The 18,818-nt window shown below is 38.8% G+C and overlaps 1 protein-coding gene across 1 annotated transcript in view; it reads left to right on the top strand.

Moving 5' to 3' along the window:
* C2cd6 (C2 calcium dependent domain containing 6) overlaps nt 1-16,351 on the top strand; it is a 93,744-nt gene extending 77,393 nt beyond the window's left edge. Inside the window, exons 16-22 of the mRNA XM_051154531.1 lie at nt 551-613; nt 3,460-3,530; nt 5,397-5,895; nt 6,994-7,748; nt 8,619-8,941; nt 9,281-12,510; nt 16,016-16,351. Coding sequence (XP_051010488.1) covers nt 551-613; nt 3,460-3,530; nt 5,397-5,895; nt 6,994-7,748; nt 8,619-8,941; nt 9,281-12,510; nt 16,016-16,351 — 5,277 coding nt within the window. The remainder of the gene's footprint in view (nt 1-550; nt 614-3,459; nt 3,531-5,396; nt 5,896-6,993; nt 7,749-8,618; nt 8,942-9,280; nt 12,511-16,015) is intronic.
* The last annotated feature ends 2,467 nt before the right edge of the window (nt 16,352-18,818 follow it).

Genomic DNA, 18,818 nt, shown 5'->3' with positions numbered 1-18,818 from the left:
TTCAAAGCAAAGAATGACTATTTAGGCATATGTTTCAGTCCGTAAAGTCTTGTACTGTCAAATGATTCCTGACGGCTGCACAATCATCATCTAATTAATATCTAGTAATATGAATGGGCTGCTGTAAACCAGCATCACATCAAGTATGTTCAGTATGAAAAAAAGAACCCGACAATTTTAAAAGAAAGATCGCAGTCCCAAGACCTTCTTATTATCTGAATATCTGCACATACTCAAAACCAACCAACCCATAACAATAAAGCAGGTAGAAAAGTCAACAAGAAAATGATGGTCATGTGTCGTTCTTACTAGCCCTTTAGTCTTTTATCTTCTAACTTAAATGGTCTTTACATGGCAGCAGACTTATGCTTTCATCACAAATGTAACATAAGCATGAATGAATATGCACATAGTATCCTCCCCTTCGTCGTTCCTTTTAAGTAGAAAAAGCTGCTAAATGTCTCTTCATGGCCTGCAGGGCCACAGTTGTCCCACCTATGGCTTTAAACAGATTGTAACTTGATCTTCTGAAACCTTTCTTGAACTACAGTCCATCCAGTTAAGGAAATCTTGGGAAAGACGTTCTACTGACTTTACCGGTGGTCTTCGAAAGGTAAGGATGATATAACTGGCTGGAAGGCCACTGGGAGGGGTCTTCAGCAAGACGCTGGCAACAGGAAACTACGCAGGCACAAGTCTTGTCTACAAGACACCACCAGCTCCTTCAAGTCAAGCTAAGAGAATGCATTGAAATGGACCCAACCATGGCCGCCAGTGCATTTCTTGCTGGCATTACATCTCGTGCTAAGGTACCACTAGAGATGGAATCCCAGGGGTTCTCTTCTCTCCATAGAAAACAATTCCCTCCAAATTTCAAAACTCCCCCCATTAACTGTAGATCTCTCATTTAAATCGCTGCTAAACTCCTTTTAGTATACTATTTACAATTAAGAATTTGAAAACCAGGTGGGCGTGGTGGCGCATGTTTTAAATCCAGAACTCAGGGAAGCAGAGGTAGGCGGATCACTGTGAGTTCAAAGCCAGTCTTTTCTTGTCAAAGCCAACACTACACAGAGAAACCCTGTCTCAAAAAACCAAAATAAAATAAAATAAAATAATAATAATAATAATAATAATAACTTCTGATAGCTTTAAAGATACAATTGCCATGGTGTCCATGGTAAGAGGCCACACTGCAGCCATGTATGTGTTATCAGGGTCAAGGCTCCCTTATACCTTCCTCCAGCTCGGCTCTAGTCAGAGATGTCAATAGGTCTAATCTTGTGCAAGTTTTGAAAAAGTATTCACAAGGAGCTTGGCAGAAATACCTAGATTCAAATCCACAGTTTTCTATTTTTTATGGTCTTAAAACCTGAGTAATTTATGCCATATGCTACAACTTATTTCAAGGAACTTCAATGGACTTGTAAGTTGATAGGCATTTGTTGAATGGTTAGTACCCTTTGTCCCTTGTATGAATGTAGAGCACAGGATGAGAAGTGGGAGTGGCGTATCAGAGAATACGTGCATATTTAATGTTAATAGATACTGCCAGATGTACCAAGGTACATGTGTACTCAGTGGTGGAAAATACCCATTATACTCCACATTTTAGTTCTTCTTCATTTGATGAACACAAATAATATTCTACCAATACTTAAATTTCATTTTTGACTATTAGTGAGAGAGAAGTTTTCACATGGGTGTTGTCTTTGTGTGTTTCTATTATCTGACTGCTTATAATTGTCCACATTTATAAATAATGTTATATGCTTATTTACTTACATGTGAAATAGTTTTTAATTTTATTTATTTTTATCTTTTAAATGTACATTGGTATTTTGCCTGCATGTATGTCTGTGTGAGGATATCAGATCTTGGAGTTACAGTTGTGAGCTGCCATGTGGGTGCTGGGAATTGAACCCAGGTCCTCTGGAAGAGTAATTGGTGCTCTTAACCACTGAGCCACCTCTCCAGCCTCTGTGAAAATATTTTTATATTCTGAAATACAATGCTTTGTTATCTATGCTGCTTATTATTTATGGTTTTTAATTTAAATGTTGGTATGGTCAAATTTAGTAGCTTTTCTTCTGCGGCTGTTAGTTTATAGTTTAGAAAATATTTCTAAGATGACATCAGTATTTTCCCAAGATGACATCAATATTCTAGATTTTCTATTGTGTGCTTTTATGTTTTTTTCCTTGTGTGGGGTGCTGGGGATTGAACCCAGGGCTTTACACATGCTAGCTAAGTGCTCTACCAACTAAGCTGTGACCCTAGCTCATGTTTATCTTTCAAACAATCTGTATTTTTCTGTATAACAAAAGAATATCATTGTCTCAATGTTATTTAAAAAAGTTGTCCATGTAGCTGACATATGTTTTGCCTAACAACAACTAAAGCCCCAGTCTCTACTGGAGTTAGCAATCTTTGACCCTTTCTTTATGCTATCACCAGGACAAGCTGATGGCACATAATTTATACAAGCATGTTTAAAGGGCTGGAGAGATGGCTCATCCGTTAAGGCTAGACTCACAACCGGAAAAAAAGAGAGAAGTTTAAAGGCCTTATCCTTTTCTATCAGTAGCTAGTGGTGATAGATTTCCTACCCAATGTAGAGAGAAGCCTGTAAAGAGCCAAAATGGGGAGACATGGGTAGCAGAGCTCTGATTACATGGAGTCCCTGCAATGAGCCATGCTTAACCCTTAGAACTCCTAGTTAAAGGAACATTTCTCATTTTTAATGAAGTATATTGTTTGAAAGCAAGAACCATAAAATTCATTTTTGTCTTCAAAGTCATATATATATAATGTTAGAGTTAGTTAATACTGAAACATTATCCCACTGTTAGAACTTAGGAGAGTTCCTTGTTGCTTAATGTTTGAAAATAATTAAGTTAATGAATGACAAAGTAATAGATTCACAAAAATTCAGTAAGAAATATCTGAAGGAGCTGGAAAGATCGCTCAGTGTTTAAGAGCACTTGTGCCATCATGAGCCAGTTTGAATCCAAGGACCTATTTAACAAGTCAGGTGCCTTGCAATGCCCATCACCCCAGCTCCGGAGTTAGTGCACACATTTTAACAACAAACCTAGAGGTAAATTGCTTTAACTCTAATTAAAATATGCAGACTAAGTGGTTTGCTATCTTCCAGAAAACTCACCTCAGTGGCAAAGATATACACAGAAAGTAAAATAATGAGATTGAAAGTAATAGTCCAAGCAAATGGAATATAAAAGCAAATAAGAGTAGCTATATCTGACAATTAAACTTCAAGCCAAATAAAGAAGGTCACTGTATATCTGAAAAATCTCTAAAGCAAAGTAATTAGGAGACAGAATTCTTAGTTAGCTTTAAGCAACTTTTATACCTTTAGGGACTACTGAGAGTAAAATGATCTGGGAAAATATTTCTGTATTACAAATTGTCTAAAATGAAAACTTCCTCTTTTACAAGGTGGCTTTTGCACAAAGGGAGTATACAACACCAGTTTTCAGAGCAGAATTGACAGAATTCAAACCAAAACGTCAGGTAAGTCCTGTTATCCTAGTCTGGTACCAATTATATTCTATTACTAGGTTTCTCCAATATTATACATACATGTATATGTGTATGTATATATGTGTGTGTATACATAAATAACATATTATATGAATTTCCCAATAATTTCATTAGAAATGCCTGGCTACCTTTAAAAAAATATTTCCACGCACATTTGACCTAACAAATTGCAATCTGAAAATGAAATCGTGGAATATGTTTTTCTGAAAAGCAAAAACAAGCAAAACCCCAGGAGATTCTTAATATTTCACCTGAATATCTCTTACCATCTGAAGAGAAATTACAATACATTATAACCATTAAAATGCACTTTGAACTGAGTTGAAGGGAAATATTGGGCTGATTATTTCAGACGTTGCATTTTTTCCCCCAATTTGACAATGTGGTAGTCGCACAGAGACTAAATAAGAGGCTGCATGCATAAGGTTTTAGAAAGTAAAGCTTTTAACAGCTGAGCTATCACTCCAGCTCAGCAGTGAAGAGCCCTTGCTACTCTCTCAGAAGATCTGAGTTTGTGTTTGGGGTACCCTCATCTGGTGCCTCCCAACCACCCATAATGCCATCTCCAGGAGAGCTAGTTTCTCTTCTGCCCTCTGTGGGCAATATATACAAACAAACAAACAAACAAAAAACCCAACTAAATATATATATTTTTTATTGGAGACATATTTCATTTTAAAGATTACTTCAGTGATTGACTACATAAATCTCAGTTTAGTATGACTATTATCCTGAAATTTCACTGTAAACCAGAGATTTTTACATTATTCTCTTAACTATGTCTGAGTCATAATACTGTATATTCAAAAAGCAAGATTCTACTGTGGCATATTAAGGATTGAGTGGAGGCCTCCATTGTTGAGACTCAGAGATAAAGGAAGATGACATATGCCCCTAAGATGCCTTTAAAGATTAATGTCCTGGACATTTACTACTTGTATGCACTTTTTAAATTTCTGAAATTACTGCTAAATGGTAAATATTTTTAGTAGATGAGATTTTGACCTTGGTTTTTATCACTTACTGTTTATGCAGATACAACTAAATTTAGCATACCTGTAATCCCAGCACTTGGGGAGGCAGAGGCCGGTGGATCTCTGTAAATTTGAGGCCAGCCTGGTCTACAAAGCAAGTCCAGGACAGCCAAGGCTACATAGAAAAACACTGCCTCAAAAATATGAACAAACAAACACAAAACCAAAGCAACAACAACAAAGAATGTACTTATAAGTGGCTTTTAACTATTTAAAGATTTCACTGTAGCCGGGCGGTGGTGGTGCACGCCTTTAGTCCCTGCACTCAGGAGGCAGAGGAAGGCGGATCCCTGTGAGTTTAAGGCCAGCCTGGTCTACAAAGCAAGTCCAGGACAGCCAAGGCTACACAGAGAAACCCTGTCTCAAAATAAATAAATAAAAATTTTAAAAAATTTCACTGTAGACAAGGTGTATAAGATAAGAAGATAGATCACTTGAACTCAGGAATTCGAGGCCTGCCAGGGCAACACAAGAAAATGTCATCTCAAAAATAAGTAGGTAAATAAATAAGAGAAAGAAACATAATTTTAAAAGCTAGCAATGCCAGTGCCCCACTAGAAAAATTCCATGCAGCAAAAAAACATACGGATAATAAATAGTATTAGAATTAGGAATTTACATTTTTTCACTCAAGTTTTTCACTCAAACTTCGAGTAGTTTAAAATAAAGTTGATTTTTCTCCCATTATCAAATAGGCGGAAGGATGAGTCAGTTGACAACATGCTTGACAAAAGCTGACTAGAAACATCATTATACTTTTTAAAAAGTGCTAAGGAATTTCTTTTCTTCTTTTATATTGCAATTTCAGAAACCCAGCAAGGGTGGTTTTGATCCTTTTCTAAGGAACATAAACAGCAAAATGTCATTCAAAAAGAAGAAAGACCAAGACGCACACAGATATTCAAGCGCTTTCAGTACAGAGATTTTAGAGCACGAAGATCAAGACCCTCCTTACCCAGAGCAGTTAAGATCTGCAGAGTCTAGCACACCCTGGGCTGAAGAGTCTAGCCTTATCACAACCCAGACGGCAAGCAGGAAGAATAGCTTGCCTTCTGACTCTATTGCCAGCACAGTAATGATTTCAGACAGGAAGAATAAGTTGTCACATGATTCTACCATCAACACACCTAACACTTCAAGTATAAAGAATATATTTGCAAGTGATAATCCTGTTGTCACCTTAACAAAGCTTTCAGATTCTGATAATAAACTGTCAACTGATTCTCGTTTTAATATAACAAAGCCTTCAGATAGAAGGCTGTCCAGTGACCTGAGTTCCAGGACAACAAAACCTCCAGTTACTAAGCTGTCCACTGATTCCAGTTCCGGTACAATACAACATTCAGATAGGAGGATGTCCAGTGACCCTAGTTACAGGACAACAACACCTTCAGAGACTAAGTTATACAGTGACCCTAGTTACAGGACGACAACACCTTCAGAGACTAAGTTATACAGTGACCCTAGTTACAGGACGACAACACCTTCAGAGACTAAGTTATACAGTGACCTTAGTTCCAGGACAACAAAGCCTTCAGAGACTAAGTTATACAGTGACCCTAGTTCCAGGACAACAAAGCCTTCAGATACTAAGTTATACAGTGACCTTAGTTCCAGGACAACAACACCTTCAGATACTAAGTTATACAGTGACCCTAGTTCCAGGACAACAACACCTTCAGAGACTAAGATATACAGTGACCCTAGTTACAGGACAACAACACCTTCAGAGACTAAGATATACAGTGACCCTAGTTACAGGACGACAACACCTTCAGAGACTAAGATATACAGTGACCCTAGTTACAGGACGACAACACCTTCAGAGACTAAGATATACAGTGACCCTAGTTACAGGACGACAACACCTTCAGAGACTAAGTTATACAGTGACCATAGTTACAGGACGACAACACCTTCAGAGACTAAGATATACAGTGACCCTAGTTACAGGACGACAACACCTTCAGAGACTAAGATATACAGTGACCCTAGTTCCAGAACAGCAAAGCCTTCAGATACTAAATTATACAGTGACCCTGGTTCCAATACAACAAAGCCTTCAGATACTAAGTTATACAGTGACCATAGCTTCAATACAGCAGAGCCTTCAGATACTAAGTTATACAGTGATCATAGCTTCAATAAGACAAGACCTTCAGATACTAAGTTATACAGTGACCATAGCTTCAATACAACAAAGCTTTCAGATACTAAGTTATATGGTGACCTTAGTTCTAGGACAACAAAGCCTTCAGATACTAAGTTATACAGTGACCCTAGTTTCAATACAATAAAGCCTTCAGTTACTAAGATATACAGTAACCATAGTTCCAATACAATAAAGCCTTCAGATACTAAGTTATACAGTGACCATAGTTCCAATACAACAAAGCTTTCAGATACTAAGTTATACAGTGACCATAGTTTCAACACAACAAAACCTTCCGATACTAAGTTATACAGTAACCCTAGTATCAACAAGTTGTCCCAAGATCCTAGTAGCAATGCAACACAGCTTTCAGGTACTAATAGGTTGTCCCATTATTCTAGTATCAATGAAAATAAATCTTCTGATCCTAGTAATCTGTCACATGACCCTAGTATCATTTCAACAAAGTCTTCAGATCCTAATAGGCTGTCACATGACCCTAGTATCATTTCAACAAAGTCTTCAGATCCTAATAGGCTGTCACATGACCCTAGTATCATTTCAACAAAGTCTTCAGATCCTAATAGGCTGTCACATGACCCTAGTATCATTTCAAGAAAGTCTTCAGATCCTAATAGGCTGTCACATGATCCTAGTATCATTTCAAGAAAGTCTTCAGATCCTAATAGGCTGTCACATGACCCTAGTATCATTTCAACAAAGTCTTCAGATCCTAATAGGCTGTCACATGACCCTAGTATCATTTCAAGAAAGTCTTCAGATCCTAATAGGCTGTCACATGATCCTAGTATCATTTCAAGAAAGTCTTCAGATCCTAATAGGCTGTCACATGACCCTAGTATCATTTCAACAAAGTCTTCAGATCCTAATAGGCTGTCACATGACCCTAGTATCATTTCAACAAAGTCTTCAGATCCTAATAGGCTGTCACATGACCCTAGTATCATTTCAAGAAAGTCTTCAGATCCTAATAGGCTGTCACATGACCCTAGTATCATTTCAACAAAGTCTTCAGATCCTAATAGGCTGTCACATGACCCTAGTATCATTTCAACAAAGTCTTCAGAGCCTACTAGGCTGTCACATGATCCTAGTATCACTTCAAGAAAGTCTTCAGATCCTAATAGGTTGTTGTCACATGACCCTAGTGTCATTTCAACAAAGTCTTCAGATCCTAATAGGCTGTCACATGATCCTAGTATCATTTCAAGAAAGTCTTCAGAGCCTAATAGGCTGTCACATGATCCTAGTATCATTTCAAGAAAGTCTTCAGAGTCTAATAGGCTGTCACATGACCCTAGTATCATTTCAACAAAGTTTTCAGATCCTAATAGGCTGTCACATGACCCTAGTATCATTTCAAGAAAGTCTTCAGATCCTAATAGGCTGTCACATGACCCTAGTATCATTTCAACAAAGTCTTCAGATCCTAATAGGCTGTCACATGACCCTAGTATCATTTCAACAAAGTCTTCAGATCCTAATAGGCTGTCACATGACCCTAGTTTCATTTCAACAAAGTCTTCAGATCCTAATAGGCTGTCACATGACCCTAGTTTCATTTCAACAAAGTCTTCAGAGCCTAATAGGCTGTCACATGACCCTAGTGTCATTTCAACAAAGTCTTCAGATCCTAATAGGCTGTCACATGATCCTAGTATCATTTCAAGAAAGTCTTCAGATCCTAATAGGCTGTCACATGACCCTAGTATCATTTCAACAAAGTCTTCAGAGCCTACTAGGCTGTCACATGATCCTAGTATCACTTCAAGAAAGTCTTCAGATCCTAATAGGTTGTTGTCACATGACCCTAGTATGATTTCAACAAAGTCTTCAGAGCCTAATAGGCTGTCACATGACCCTAGTATCATTTCAACAAAGTCTTCAGATCCTAATAGGCTGTCACATGACCCTAGTATCATTTCAACAAAGTCTTCAGATCCTAATAATCTGTCACATGATCCTAGTATCATTTCAACAAAATCTTCAGATCCTAATAATCTGTCACATGACCCTAGTATCATTTCAAGAAAGTCTTCAGATCCTAATAGGCTGTCACATGACCCTAGTATCATTTCAACAAAGTCTTCAGATCCTAATAGGCTGTCACATGACCCTAGTATCATTTCAACAAAGTCTTCAGATCCTAATAGGCTGTCACATGACCCTAGTATCATTTCAAGAAAGTCTTCAGAGCCTAATAGGCTGTCACATGATCCTAGTATCACTTCAAGAAAGTCTTCAGAGCCTAATAGGCTGTCACATGACCCTAGTATCATTTCAACAAAGTCTTCAGAGCCTAATAGGCTGTCACATGATCCTAGTATCACTTCAAGAAAGTCTTCAGAGCCTAATAGGCTGTCACATGATCCTAGTATCACTTCAAGAAAGTCTTCAGAGCCTAATAGGTTGTTGTCACATGACCCTAGTATCACTTCAAGAAAGTCTTCAGAGCCTAATAGGCCGTCACATGACCCTAGTATCATTTCAACATCTTTAGATAGTAAAGAGAAACTGATAAGTGGTAATACTGCTGTCTATTCAGATGCTACTACCAACACAGCAGAATCTCAAGTTACTATGAATAAGTTAGCACTGGATCCCACTATCCTCACAGTAGACTCTTCAAACAGACAGAGTCTATATACAGATATAGACGAGCAGCTCCCAAACGTACCTTTACCAACTTTCCAAAGAGAACCGTCAGTGACTGGAAGTTTAAGCTTGTATTGTTCCTCAAGCTCAGTAAGTTTTACCTCTGATACTGAAAATTTAAAACAGTCACTAGTACTCAGATCAATTTTAAGTAAAAATCTGCAAGATCTTTCACACGAGTTACTTTCTAAATCAGAAGTCTTTACAAATGCCAGGGTGACACAGGGAAGCTGCTCTTCTCCTCCAAGCATGTATACCAGGCCGTCAGATGGTACAGATGACAGAGTATTTGAAAAAGTCCAAGATATACACAGCCGCCTATCATCAAAAGACATTCTAAATTCACAGACTCTTTTAAGTCCTGTAATTAGAAGTGCTCAGGATTCACTTCCAGAAGATGAACCAGGAAAAGCGTCAGATGCAGATTATGCTTCTGACAAACTCTCAGAGGCTGCTGAAACAAAGTTCCCAATGCACAGAAAAAGTAGTTTAAAAAAAAAACATTTAGCAAGTGAAGCATCTGGCTCTGAACAGGATTTAAACGGTGGTATATATGACTACATTATCAAGCAAATATTCACTGCACCCATATTCTCACAGCTGGGGATAATACCAAAGACCCTGAGTGAGGCACAGATGGTCTTACAGGATCAGGTGCTCACACCTTGGGAGAGCAGGGAATCTTCACACATTGTTAACTATGAAGAAAAATACAATGGAGTTTATTTGTCACAGTCCAAATCTGTAATAAGCCAAATAATACAGTTGTTTTCAGCAAACACTTTTGTAGAATCTGGGATCATCAATGTGGTAGACCTAGATAAAGCACAGCAGCGCCCTCTGTTGGACACACAGAAAGCCTCTCCTAAAGAGGAGCTGCAGACTTCCACAGAGCAGCTCTCTGATGTCAACAGCCAAAGCAAAGCTCCTTCCAGACAGAATACACCTAACAGCAGCCCCCAAGATGCTTCTTGGAGTGGAGTTGAATACACAGAAGGCTGCCAAAGTACTTCAAAATATCCAACACCAGATGGAAAGCCAGACTCACCAACTGACTTCCAGAAGTTTGACGCAGAGGAGATGGAGCTAAGGTCCGCTTTCGACAGTTTAAGCAGCTCACTGAGGAAAGTTAAAGTCACAAACACAGTAATGTTAAAAGCCTTCCTAAAAAATATTTTCAAAGTTTTCCTAAAATATAGTCAGTCCAATGGAAAATCAGACACAGAGTTAGAAGGACCAAGTCAGCCTTCTTTTTCATGTGGTACAGCAGAGTACTTAGAGAATCTTCAAGAGACTCCTGACAAAGCAGACAGGAAGCCCATTTTGAATCCAAAGCTGAGTGTGTTTCTAGAGAAGCTCTCAGAGTTAGAAGTAAAAAATCTGAAGTCTGAGTTAAGTAAACATATTCAACATTACCTTGTAGAAAGACTTTCCGAATCAGGCCATATCACCAAGGAGGACTTACCAAAAATACACCGAAATCTCTATCAGATGAATGAGGACCAAGAGGCAAAAGGACAAAGTTCTTTTAAGGAGAACTACTCAGAAACTGTAGAAAAAATCATGTCTTTTGTAAGTAATTTTAACCACTGTTTCATAGACAAACACTTAGAAGGAAAGCTTAGATCTTTTCTAAGTGAAATTCTCCAGAATTACTTCCTGAAGAATCTTCCAGTGAGCAACCTATTTAATGAGAATGACGCTATGACTCCGCATCCCAGCGTGTCCTCTATGGGAAGTGAGTGCACCCTGAGGCCTCTCCATGGGCTGGGCCACGACACTGAAAGTGAGAGTTTTGGTTCAGAGGGTAAAATAAATATGAATTACCCTTTCAGCAATTCTCTACAAAATTACCTTAACACTTTATCAGAAAATGAATTAACAAGTATAAAAGGTGACTTGAGCAAATACCTTCATGCCCTCTTTTTAGAAAAACTTTATAACTCAGGATTAGTGACAGAAAGACAACTAAAGGAGATCAGCCAGAAAACTAGCCCACTGCATCCACCCTCCACACCATTAAAGTTCATAAAAACAGATCTACCTTTTAGAGATGAAAGTTATTTTATGAAGGAGAACTTAGAAGAGCAAAAGAAATATTCAAAAATTGGTCAAAATACCACTTTACAAACATGTCTTGAAGATAAGTGTGGAGAAACAGAAGTGTCCAGAAAGAAAGAAAAGGGAAGTTGTTTCTCACACAATTCAAAAGACAATCAATCAACAATTTGGGAACAGAAAAATATTTATAACAGGGAAAGTAAACCACTCAGTTTTGTAAAAGTACAACCTTCTCCCAACAAAAATATCCAGGCAAATCCAACAAGTAAGTCACCAGAAAGACCTGCAGACATAGCACTTAAGAAACACAAAAAAGAACATTATTTCACACAACTTCCTCAAGCAGAAAATTCTTTTTATAGAACGGAGATTCAAGATCCATACATTTGGGATGGCGGATCAAAAACAATTCAATCAAAAACTTACTTTGAAAAGACACTGAAAGTGAAGACATTTGACAAAAGGGAGAACCATAACATTTATAAATTGAGTATTCAGGAAAAACCTGATACAGGATTTTCACCGTATCCTAAGCTCCCTGCTTGCAAAGTACCAAGAGAAAATGAAAATGGTAACAGGCTGTCCTTTCCTACCTGGGTTACTCATGTTAACCCTGATAATGGTGAACAATCGAAATTAGACCAGTATTGCCAGAAACTGAAAGGAAATAATAATAACAATAAAAAACACTTGGTTACATTTGCACAATTCAAAAACGAAATGGAAACTCTTTATAGAAACCCCTATGAAGCTTGCAATGAAAAATGTACCAAAATCTCTGACTCACGGTCATTTAAATATAAAGACAACGAGAGAAATTCAAGGCCATTCTTCTTCCCGGAAGTATTGAAGAGAGAAAACATGAAATCCAAAAGAAAAGAAAGAGACCACCCCACCAAACCAAAAAGGCCATTTCACAAGATAGTTAGGATCCTACCAGCCACACTGCCCACTACAAGACCTCATCTTCGGAAGTCTGTGCCAAGGACTTTACTTCACTGGACTGCCAGGAGAACTGTACATGTAATATTGCTTTTTCTATATATTTTCTTCTGTAGCTGGCAAAGTTTTGTAAATAATTTGCCTTCGAATATGTATGCATTCTGAATGCAGGGTGGTGTGTGTGTGTGTGTGTGTGTGTGTGTGTGTGTGTGTGTATGTGTGTAACTTTAATAGTCCCAAGGTATATAGACCTCCACATTTTAAAAATATCTTGTGAAATTCAAATAATCTCAATTGATTCAAAATACAATTACAAAACAAGAGTGCCTTTTATGAAGTAGGAAAAGGGCACCTTGTTGGGACATGACTTAGAAGAGGATTTTTTTTCTCTAGGAAAGCCCTCTAGGCTGACAAGTCTGAAGCCTAGGCACACAGCCCTTTTCTTTGGAAGCCTACCTGGCTGACCACCCTGACTGAAATTAGCCTAGGACTCTGTGCAGTATAGCCTGCACAGCCATGAGTGGTGACTAGACACCATGGAAATGTGAGATTTTCTTCTGCCAGAGATAAGACTTTTTACAGGGCTTTTCCAGATAGCTAGATTATCTCTTTCAACAAATAGATATGCAGATTTTACTTATTCTGGTAGGAAACACACACACACACACACACACACACACACACACACACACACACGATAGGTTTCCATATGGCTTTATTTTTGAGAAAGGTCTTTAGTGTTAGTTACCCCTCTCCTATTCCTCCTCTACTGTCCCAACCCTTCCCCTTCCTGTGCAATGATTCGGATGTTAAGCTGCTTACTAGGCTCTACGTGTACATTCTAAAGCAAGAAAATCTAGAAATGAAGGCATTTCTTTTGGCTCTTTTTGGATCATGGCTCTTCTCCATTAATTTGTACTCTGAGCATGACTCATAATTTAGAAAACTATTAAGATTTAAAATTGATTTTAAATCAGTAACTTGATGTGCATAAATCTAATTCAGAATAGTTACTTTGAGATTGTTTTATACAGTAAAGCAAACTATTACTTTTATAGTGGCAGGGCAGACAGCTCTGTGTTAAATGTAATATAAGTGTCCTAACATTTTTGTAGTGATAGGATAAGGATTTATACTTTTTTTTGTTTGTTTTTTGAGACAGGGTCTCTCTGTGTAGCCCTGGACTTGGCTTTGTAGACCACCTGCCTCTGCCTCCCAAGTGCTGGGATTAAAGGCTGCGCCACCATGCCCAGCTTAAGAATTTATACTATTAATTTTAGATTTTTCTATCTAAATACAGTAATTTTTTATTGAGCTAGAGTGTGTGTGTACATGTACACAGGCATGCACATATTAAGAAAAACAGATTCAGTTTGAGTTTCTAAAGAACTATCCAGTTCCTTTAGATATTTTTTTCCAAATGAAGAGCTTGTGTTCATGTCAATGCGTATATGATCTCATAACCCTCTGTGTATGTATGCCCATATGTGCATATATGTATGTGTGTATGTGTCTAGGCAGGTGCTTATGTAAATATTCAAGAGGCCAGAGGTCAACCCTGACTGTTGCTCCTCCCTGCTATCTGTTTCTCATTGGTATGGAATTTGACAATTAGGGTTAGTTGGCTGGCTGGCTAGCAAGCTCCAGGAATCCTCTGATCTCCCCATCCCAGGCCTGGGATTCCAAGTGCTAATGCTCAGGTTGTTTGTGTGTTTGTTTGTTTATGTGGATTCTGGAGATTGAACTCAGTTCCTAATGCTTGCAAGGTAAGCACATTTACCAACTGAGCTCCTCCCAGCATTCACAACCCTTTGTGTAAGAGCAAGGAAGGGTAGTTTATAGTTATTTCCCTATGTGCAGACTAAGTGTCCCTAAACCTTTATCTCTGATGGACAACTAAGAATTGAATGGAACAGGAGCTTTTGTCAAATGATCACAAAGATGTCCTTTTATTTTCTGAAATCTAAGAATTTCTAAAATGAATCAATCAGAATAGATAAAAGTTGTGTTTGGGGACCTGATCCCCAGAGGACCACGCCTTACATTTGTTTGGGTTTCAGCTTCCTATTTCCCCCTCCTTTTGAAGCAGCAGGTGTTTTTTTAAATCTAGGAGCGGGAGGCACTTCTTTTGACCCAGTGCAATGGCTCTCATGTCTTTCCGCCGATACCCTGGCTATCAGCTGTGGGGCTAAAGTCGTTAATAATTATTAATGCAGCAGAAATTCTCTTAAGAATGAGACTGGGCTCGCTCCACCTACACTAGAGGAAGAAGAATCACTGGGCAGGGTAGCTTACGCGATGGGCACCAAAGACCAGATGATCTCAAGTTTTATGCCAGCCTAGGCTACACAGTGAGCTCCAAGCCAGTGGGTTCCAGACTAGTGCAGGCTAGAATGTAAGATCCCCTCCACCCACCTAAAAAAAAAAAAAAAAAGATAAATGAGGAAGAGTGTCTTCCTGTCATCTCCACACCCAGGCAAAAATTCAAGTAGGTAGGCCTGGTTTTCAGACTCTCAAAGCAAACTTTATTTTGTAGAAATCTCTCTGGTTGTCCAAATTCTTACTAGGCCTACCTAACCTTTGTGACCCTACAATTCAACCAGTCCACTCCTACCTAATCTCTCATCAAAGCAGTCATTCCTATGGGTGGCTATCACACTCCCCCTCCTCAAATAGTTGTGAATAAACTAGCTTAACCACTGTATGGCTAATACTGCCATACCCTTTTAGGGGTACATATAGATCTTCATATTTTTATTATAAAATAGACATAAAATATGTAAACAGGAGAACTGTTCCTGAACTAATAGTAATTCTCCTTCCCCTACCCTTTGAGTGATAGGACTATACTTGGCAAGTTATTTTTAATGTAAATATTATAATAATCAAGCTGGGTGAGGTGATGTACACTGAGAATCCTAGCAATCAGGAGACTGAGATAGGAAGACTGAGTGTAAGAGGCCAGCTTAGACTACTGAGATTCAGTCTCATACAAGCAAATATTACAATCATATTATTGGATGTTATGCTGTATGATATATATATGTGTCTATGTATCTATATACATATACACACATATACATATATACACAAAGATGGGTATTAACTTGTTGAGATTAATCGATAAAAGCTTAGATGATATAAAAGTGAAATATCAAAGTGGATCATTTATATCCGAGGTTGTGAGAAAGGTATTTAGGAGCAAGGAACTCTTGGCTAGGCTGTCCAGCTCTGCCTGGGTCTGACCACAGAGGGTAACTTTAAGTGTGTCTGGGTTTAATGTTCATATCTTTCACCCTTCTGAAGCAGCAAGTCCTCTAAAAAGGTAAGGTTGTTTTGTTCTTGTGGGTTTTGTTTTGTTTTGTTGTTTTGGTTTTTGTTTTGTTTTGTTACAAAAACCATGATTTCTAAGGGAGTATCTTGTGGGAAACAGCAGCTATGAACATAGCATGTCCTGGGACTACCTATGAAACATTAGGGCATTCATTTCTTGACTGTTGATATTACAAACATTAGTCCTTACAGCGTTACAATGTGTTTTTAAGAAGCCTAACTTACCAATTTGACGTTTTGTTTCAATATTTAGGATTGTTTCGATAGATTCGAAGAACGCGTACCCTCAGTTAAATGTCCTAAAAAGTCAAAATCAAGAGCAAGACTTTTAGGCAAGAGTCCAGATGATCCTCATAATCAGGCAAAACACTGTGCACGACCATACACTGCTCCAGAGCCTAACAAACGAAGAGAATGTGCCACCAGGAAATTTGCAAGTCCTCACATGGTTTCAGCGGGCTTAGTTCACATACATGCCACCCCAGAGTATGAGATACGTAAAATGCGCTCCAAAAGAAAATTAAAAGAGGATATTGAAAAACGTTCACTCATTTGTGATATTATGCAGATGCTACACGCTGCACAATGATATGTGAGGCCACCAGTCAGAATATAATTTCTCCATTAACAAAATGGTTTGGAGATCTATACTTGTGTATATGATAGAAGTCAGCAACTAAATTTCATCTTGTTAGACCATTTTGTTATGATTAAAATGAAAAATAAACACATTCTATGTAAACGTGTTTTTGTTTTCACCCATCCAGAACAGACTAAAAAATGTATATTCAGTTGGTGTCCATTAGCAAAGTTCTGCACCCCCTTTTTCCTCTTTTGGGGTGAACTAGTCTAACTTCCTAGCATTTAGGGCAGTTGGTTATCCCTACCCACCTAGTTTGCCAGTTCTCCATCTGTAGCTGTCTGTGCTTAGCAAGTAATCTTTACGTAGCTGTTACATTTCTAGATTCAGCAGTCTATACTTCCATGGGTTGACAGAACGTGTGTCATATTAATATCATCTAATGATCTTTCAGGTAGAAAGAAGGCAGGGATTATTTCAGAGTGATGATCCAGGCTCAGAAGCCAAACGGGAACAGTGAGAAAAGGCCAAAGGTAGCAAAACCAAGAAAGGAAGGCAGTGCACCAGCCTCAGTCTTTAAAGACTCCAGAAAACCAAGCAACAGCTGCTGCCAGGAGTATCAGAGGTGGGGCCTACTGTGAGAACTGTCTCCCCCACCCCACCACTAAGAATAAAACAACAAAAAGAGTCTTGCTGTCTCTGCCCTTGATGCCAGAAGAACAAGGTATGCATAAGAAATGTAGTTCTGGAGTTCATGTCAGAGTCAGTCCCTGCTCTCCACACAACTGTGAAGAATGTGTTATCCATTGGTTAGATCTGAACAGGGGGTCTAGGTTTACTGCGTGCATTGTCCTTGGTTGGTACAATAGATTGAGCAGACCCTCCAGTGTCCAGATCCATCAGCCTTGATGGTCTTCTTGTAGGATTCCAGGACCATCTAGATCCTTCTATTTCCCCATTCCCCCACACCTCTCTCACCTGGAGTCCCAATAGGAAGTCCCAGCATGTCCCAATTCTCTGCTGAGTGAAGACCCTCAGAGGACATCTCTGTTGGGCTAGTGTCCAATTATAAGTGAGTATATACCATGCGTATCTTTCTGGGTCTGGGTTAACTCACTCAGTATGATCACTTCTAGTTCCATCCATTTGCCTGCAAATTTCAAGATGTCCTTGTTTTTAATAGCTGAGTAGTATTCCATAGTGTAAATGTACCACAGTTTCTTTATCCATTCTACTGAGGGACATCTAGGTTGTTTCCAGAGCCTGGCTATTACAAATAAGGCTGCTATGAACATGGTTGAGCAAATGTCCTTGTTGTATGGTCAAGCATCTTCTGGGTATATTCCAAGGAGTGGAAAAGCTGGGTCTTTAGGTAGCCCTATTGCCAGTTTTCTAAGAAAGCACCAGATTGACCACTTCCCCTTGGTGGGGAAGCCTGGTGGCACTCAGAGGAAGGAGAAGCAGGCTACCAGGATGAGACCTGATGGGCTGTGATCATATGGTGGGGGAGGAGGTCCCCTTCTGTCACAGACTTAGGGGAGGGGGAACAAGAAGATACAAGTGAGGGGATAACAATTTAGATGTATTCTGAATAAATTACTTTTAAAAAGACAAATGCCAAATATTCTCTCTCATTAAAAAAAGAAAGAAAAGAAAAGAAAGAAATGTAGTTCCAGGAAGGCAGAGGAGAGTGAAGAAATGAACTGCAATCAACGGCAGAGAGGAAACCCTGGTCTGGCCTCAGCAAAAACAGCATTTCTAGAAGGAAGTCTCAGATACCTGTGTTCCATGAGATTTTTTTTTACATTGCCACTTTCAAGGAGTATTTTTAAAACATTTCACCATGATATCTCTGAAGTTTTCCATATAACAAAAGTGCTAACATCCCTGCCTGCCATTACACAGGGATTCAGCTTTTCACAGTCACTGGGCTCAAACCCAGTATTGTCTTGTTCGAGACCTTAAGCTTTCGGACTAGAACCACACTACGAGCTTTTGTTTACTAGCTCATATGTCAGACCTTGAGTCTTCTTAGCCTCCACATTTCATGAGCCAATTCCTTAAATGATTATATGTGTATATTACAAGATATATATATATATATATATATGCACAAACACATTCTAATTCCTAATATGCCTACAGTAGGTGCACTAACAAAGGACACTTCATGACAAGCTCCATCCACCTTTGGCATTTTACACTAGCAGGATCTTTGCAGACTGGGAGATGCTAAGACACTGAGTGGGATGAACTACAGTTCCCACTATGACACTGCTCTCTGATTCAGTGGTCCTGCCCTCTCCCTCCTCCACTGCCTACTCTAATTTCTCTCACCTTCACTTTCCAACTTGTCAGGTCTTGGTGGCTGTACTGATAGAGAAGCCCTAACATTCATTCTTGAGGCAGGGGTATAGGCAGCAAACATAAACAGAATTGCTTCAAACTGCCTAGTCTTCAGACAATTGTTTTACAG

The sequence above is a fragment of the Acomys russatus genome, chromosome 12 (assembly GCF_903995435.1).
Source record: "Acomys russatus chromosome 12, mAcoRus1.1, whole genome shotgun sequence".
Taxonomy (NCBI): domain Eukaryota; kingdom Metazoa; phylum Chordata; class Mammalia; order Rodentia; family Muridae; genus Acomys; species Acomys russatus.
This window is presented reverse-complemented; position numbering and strand designations above follow the sequence as displayed.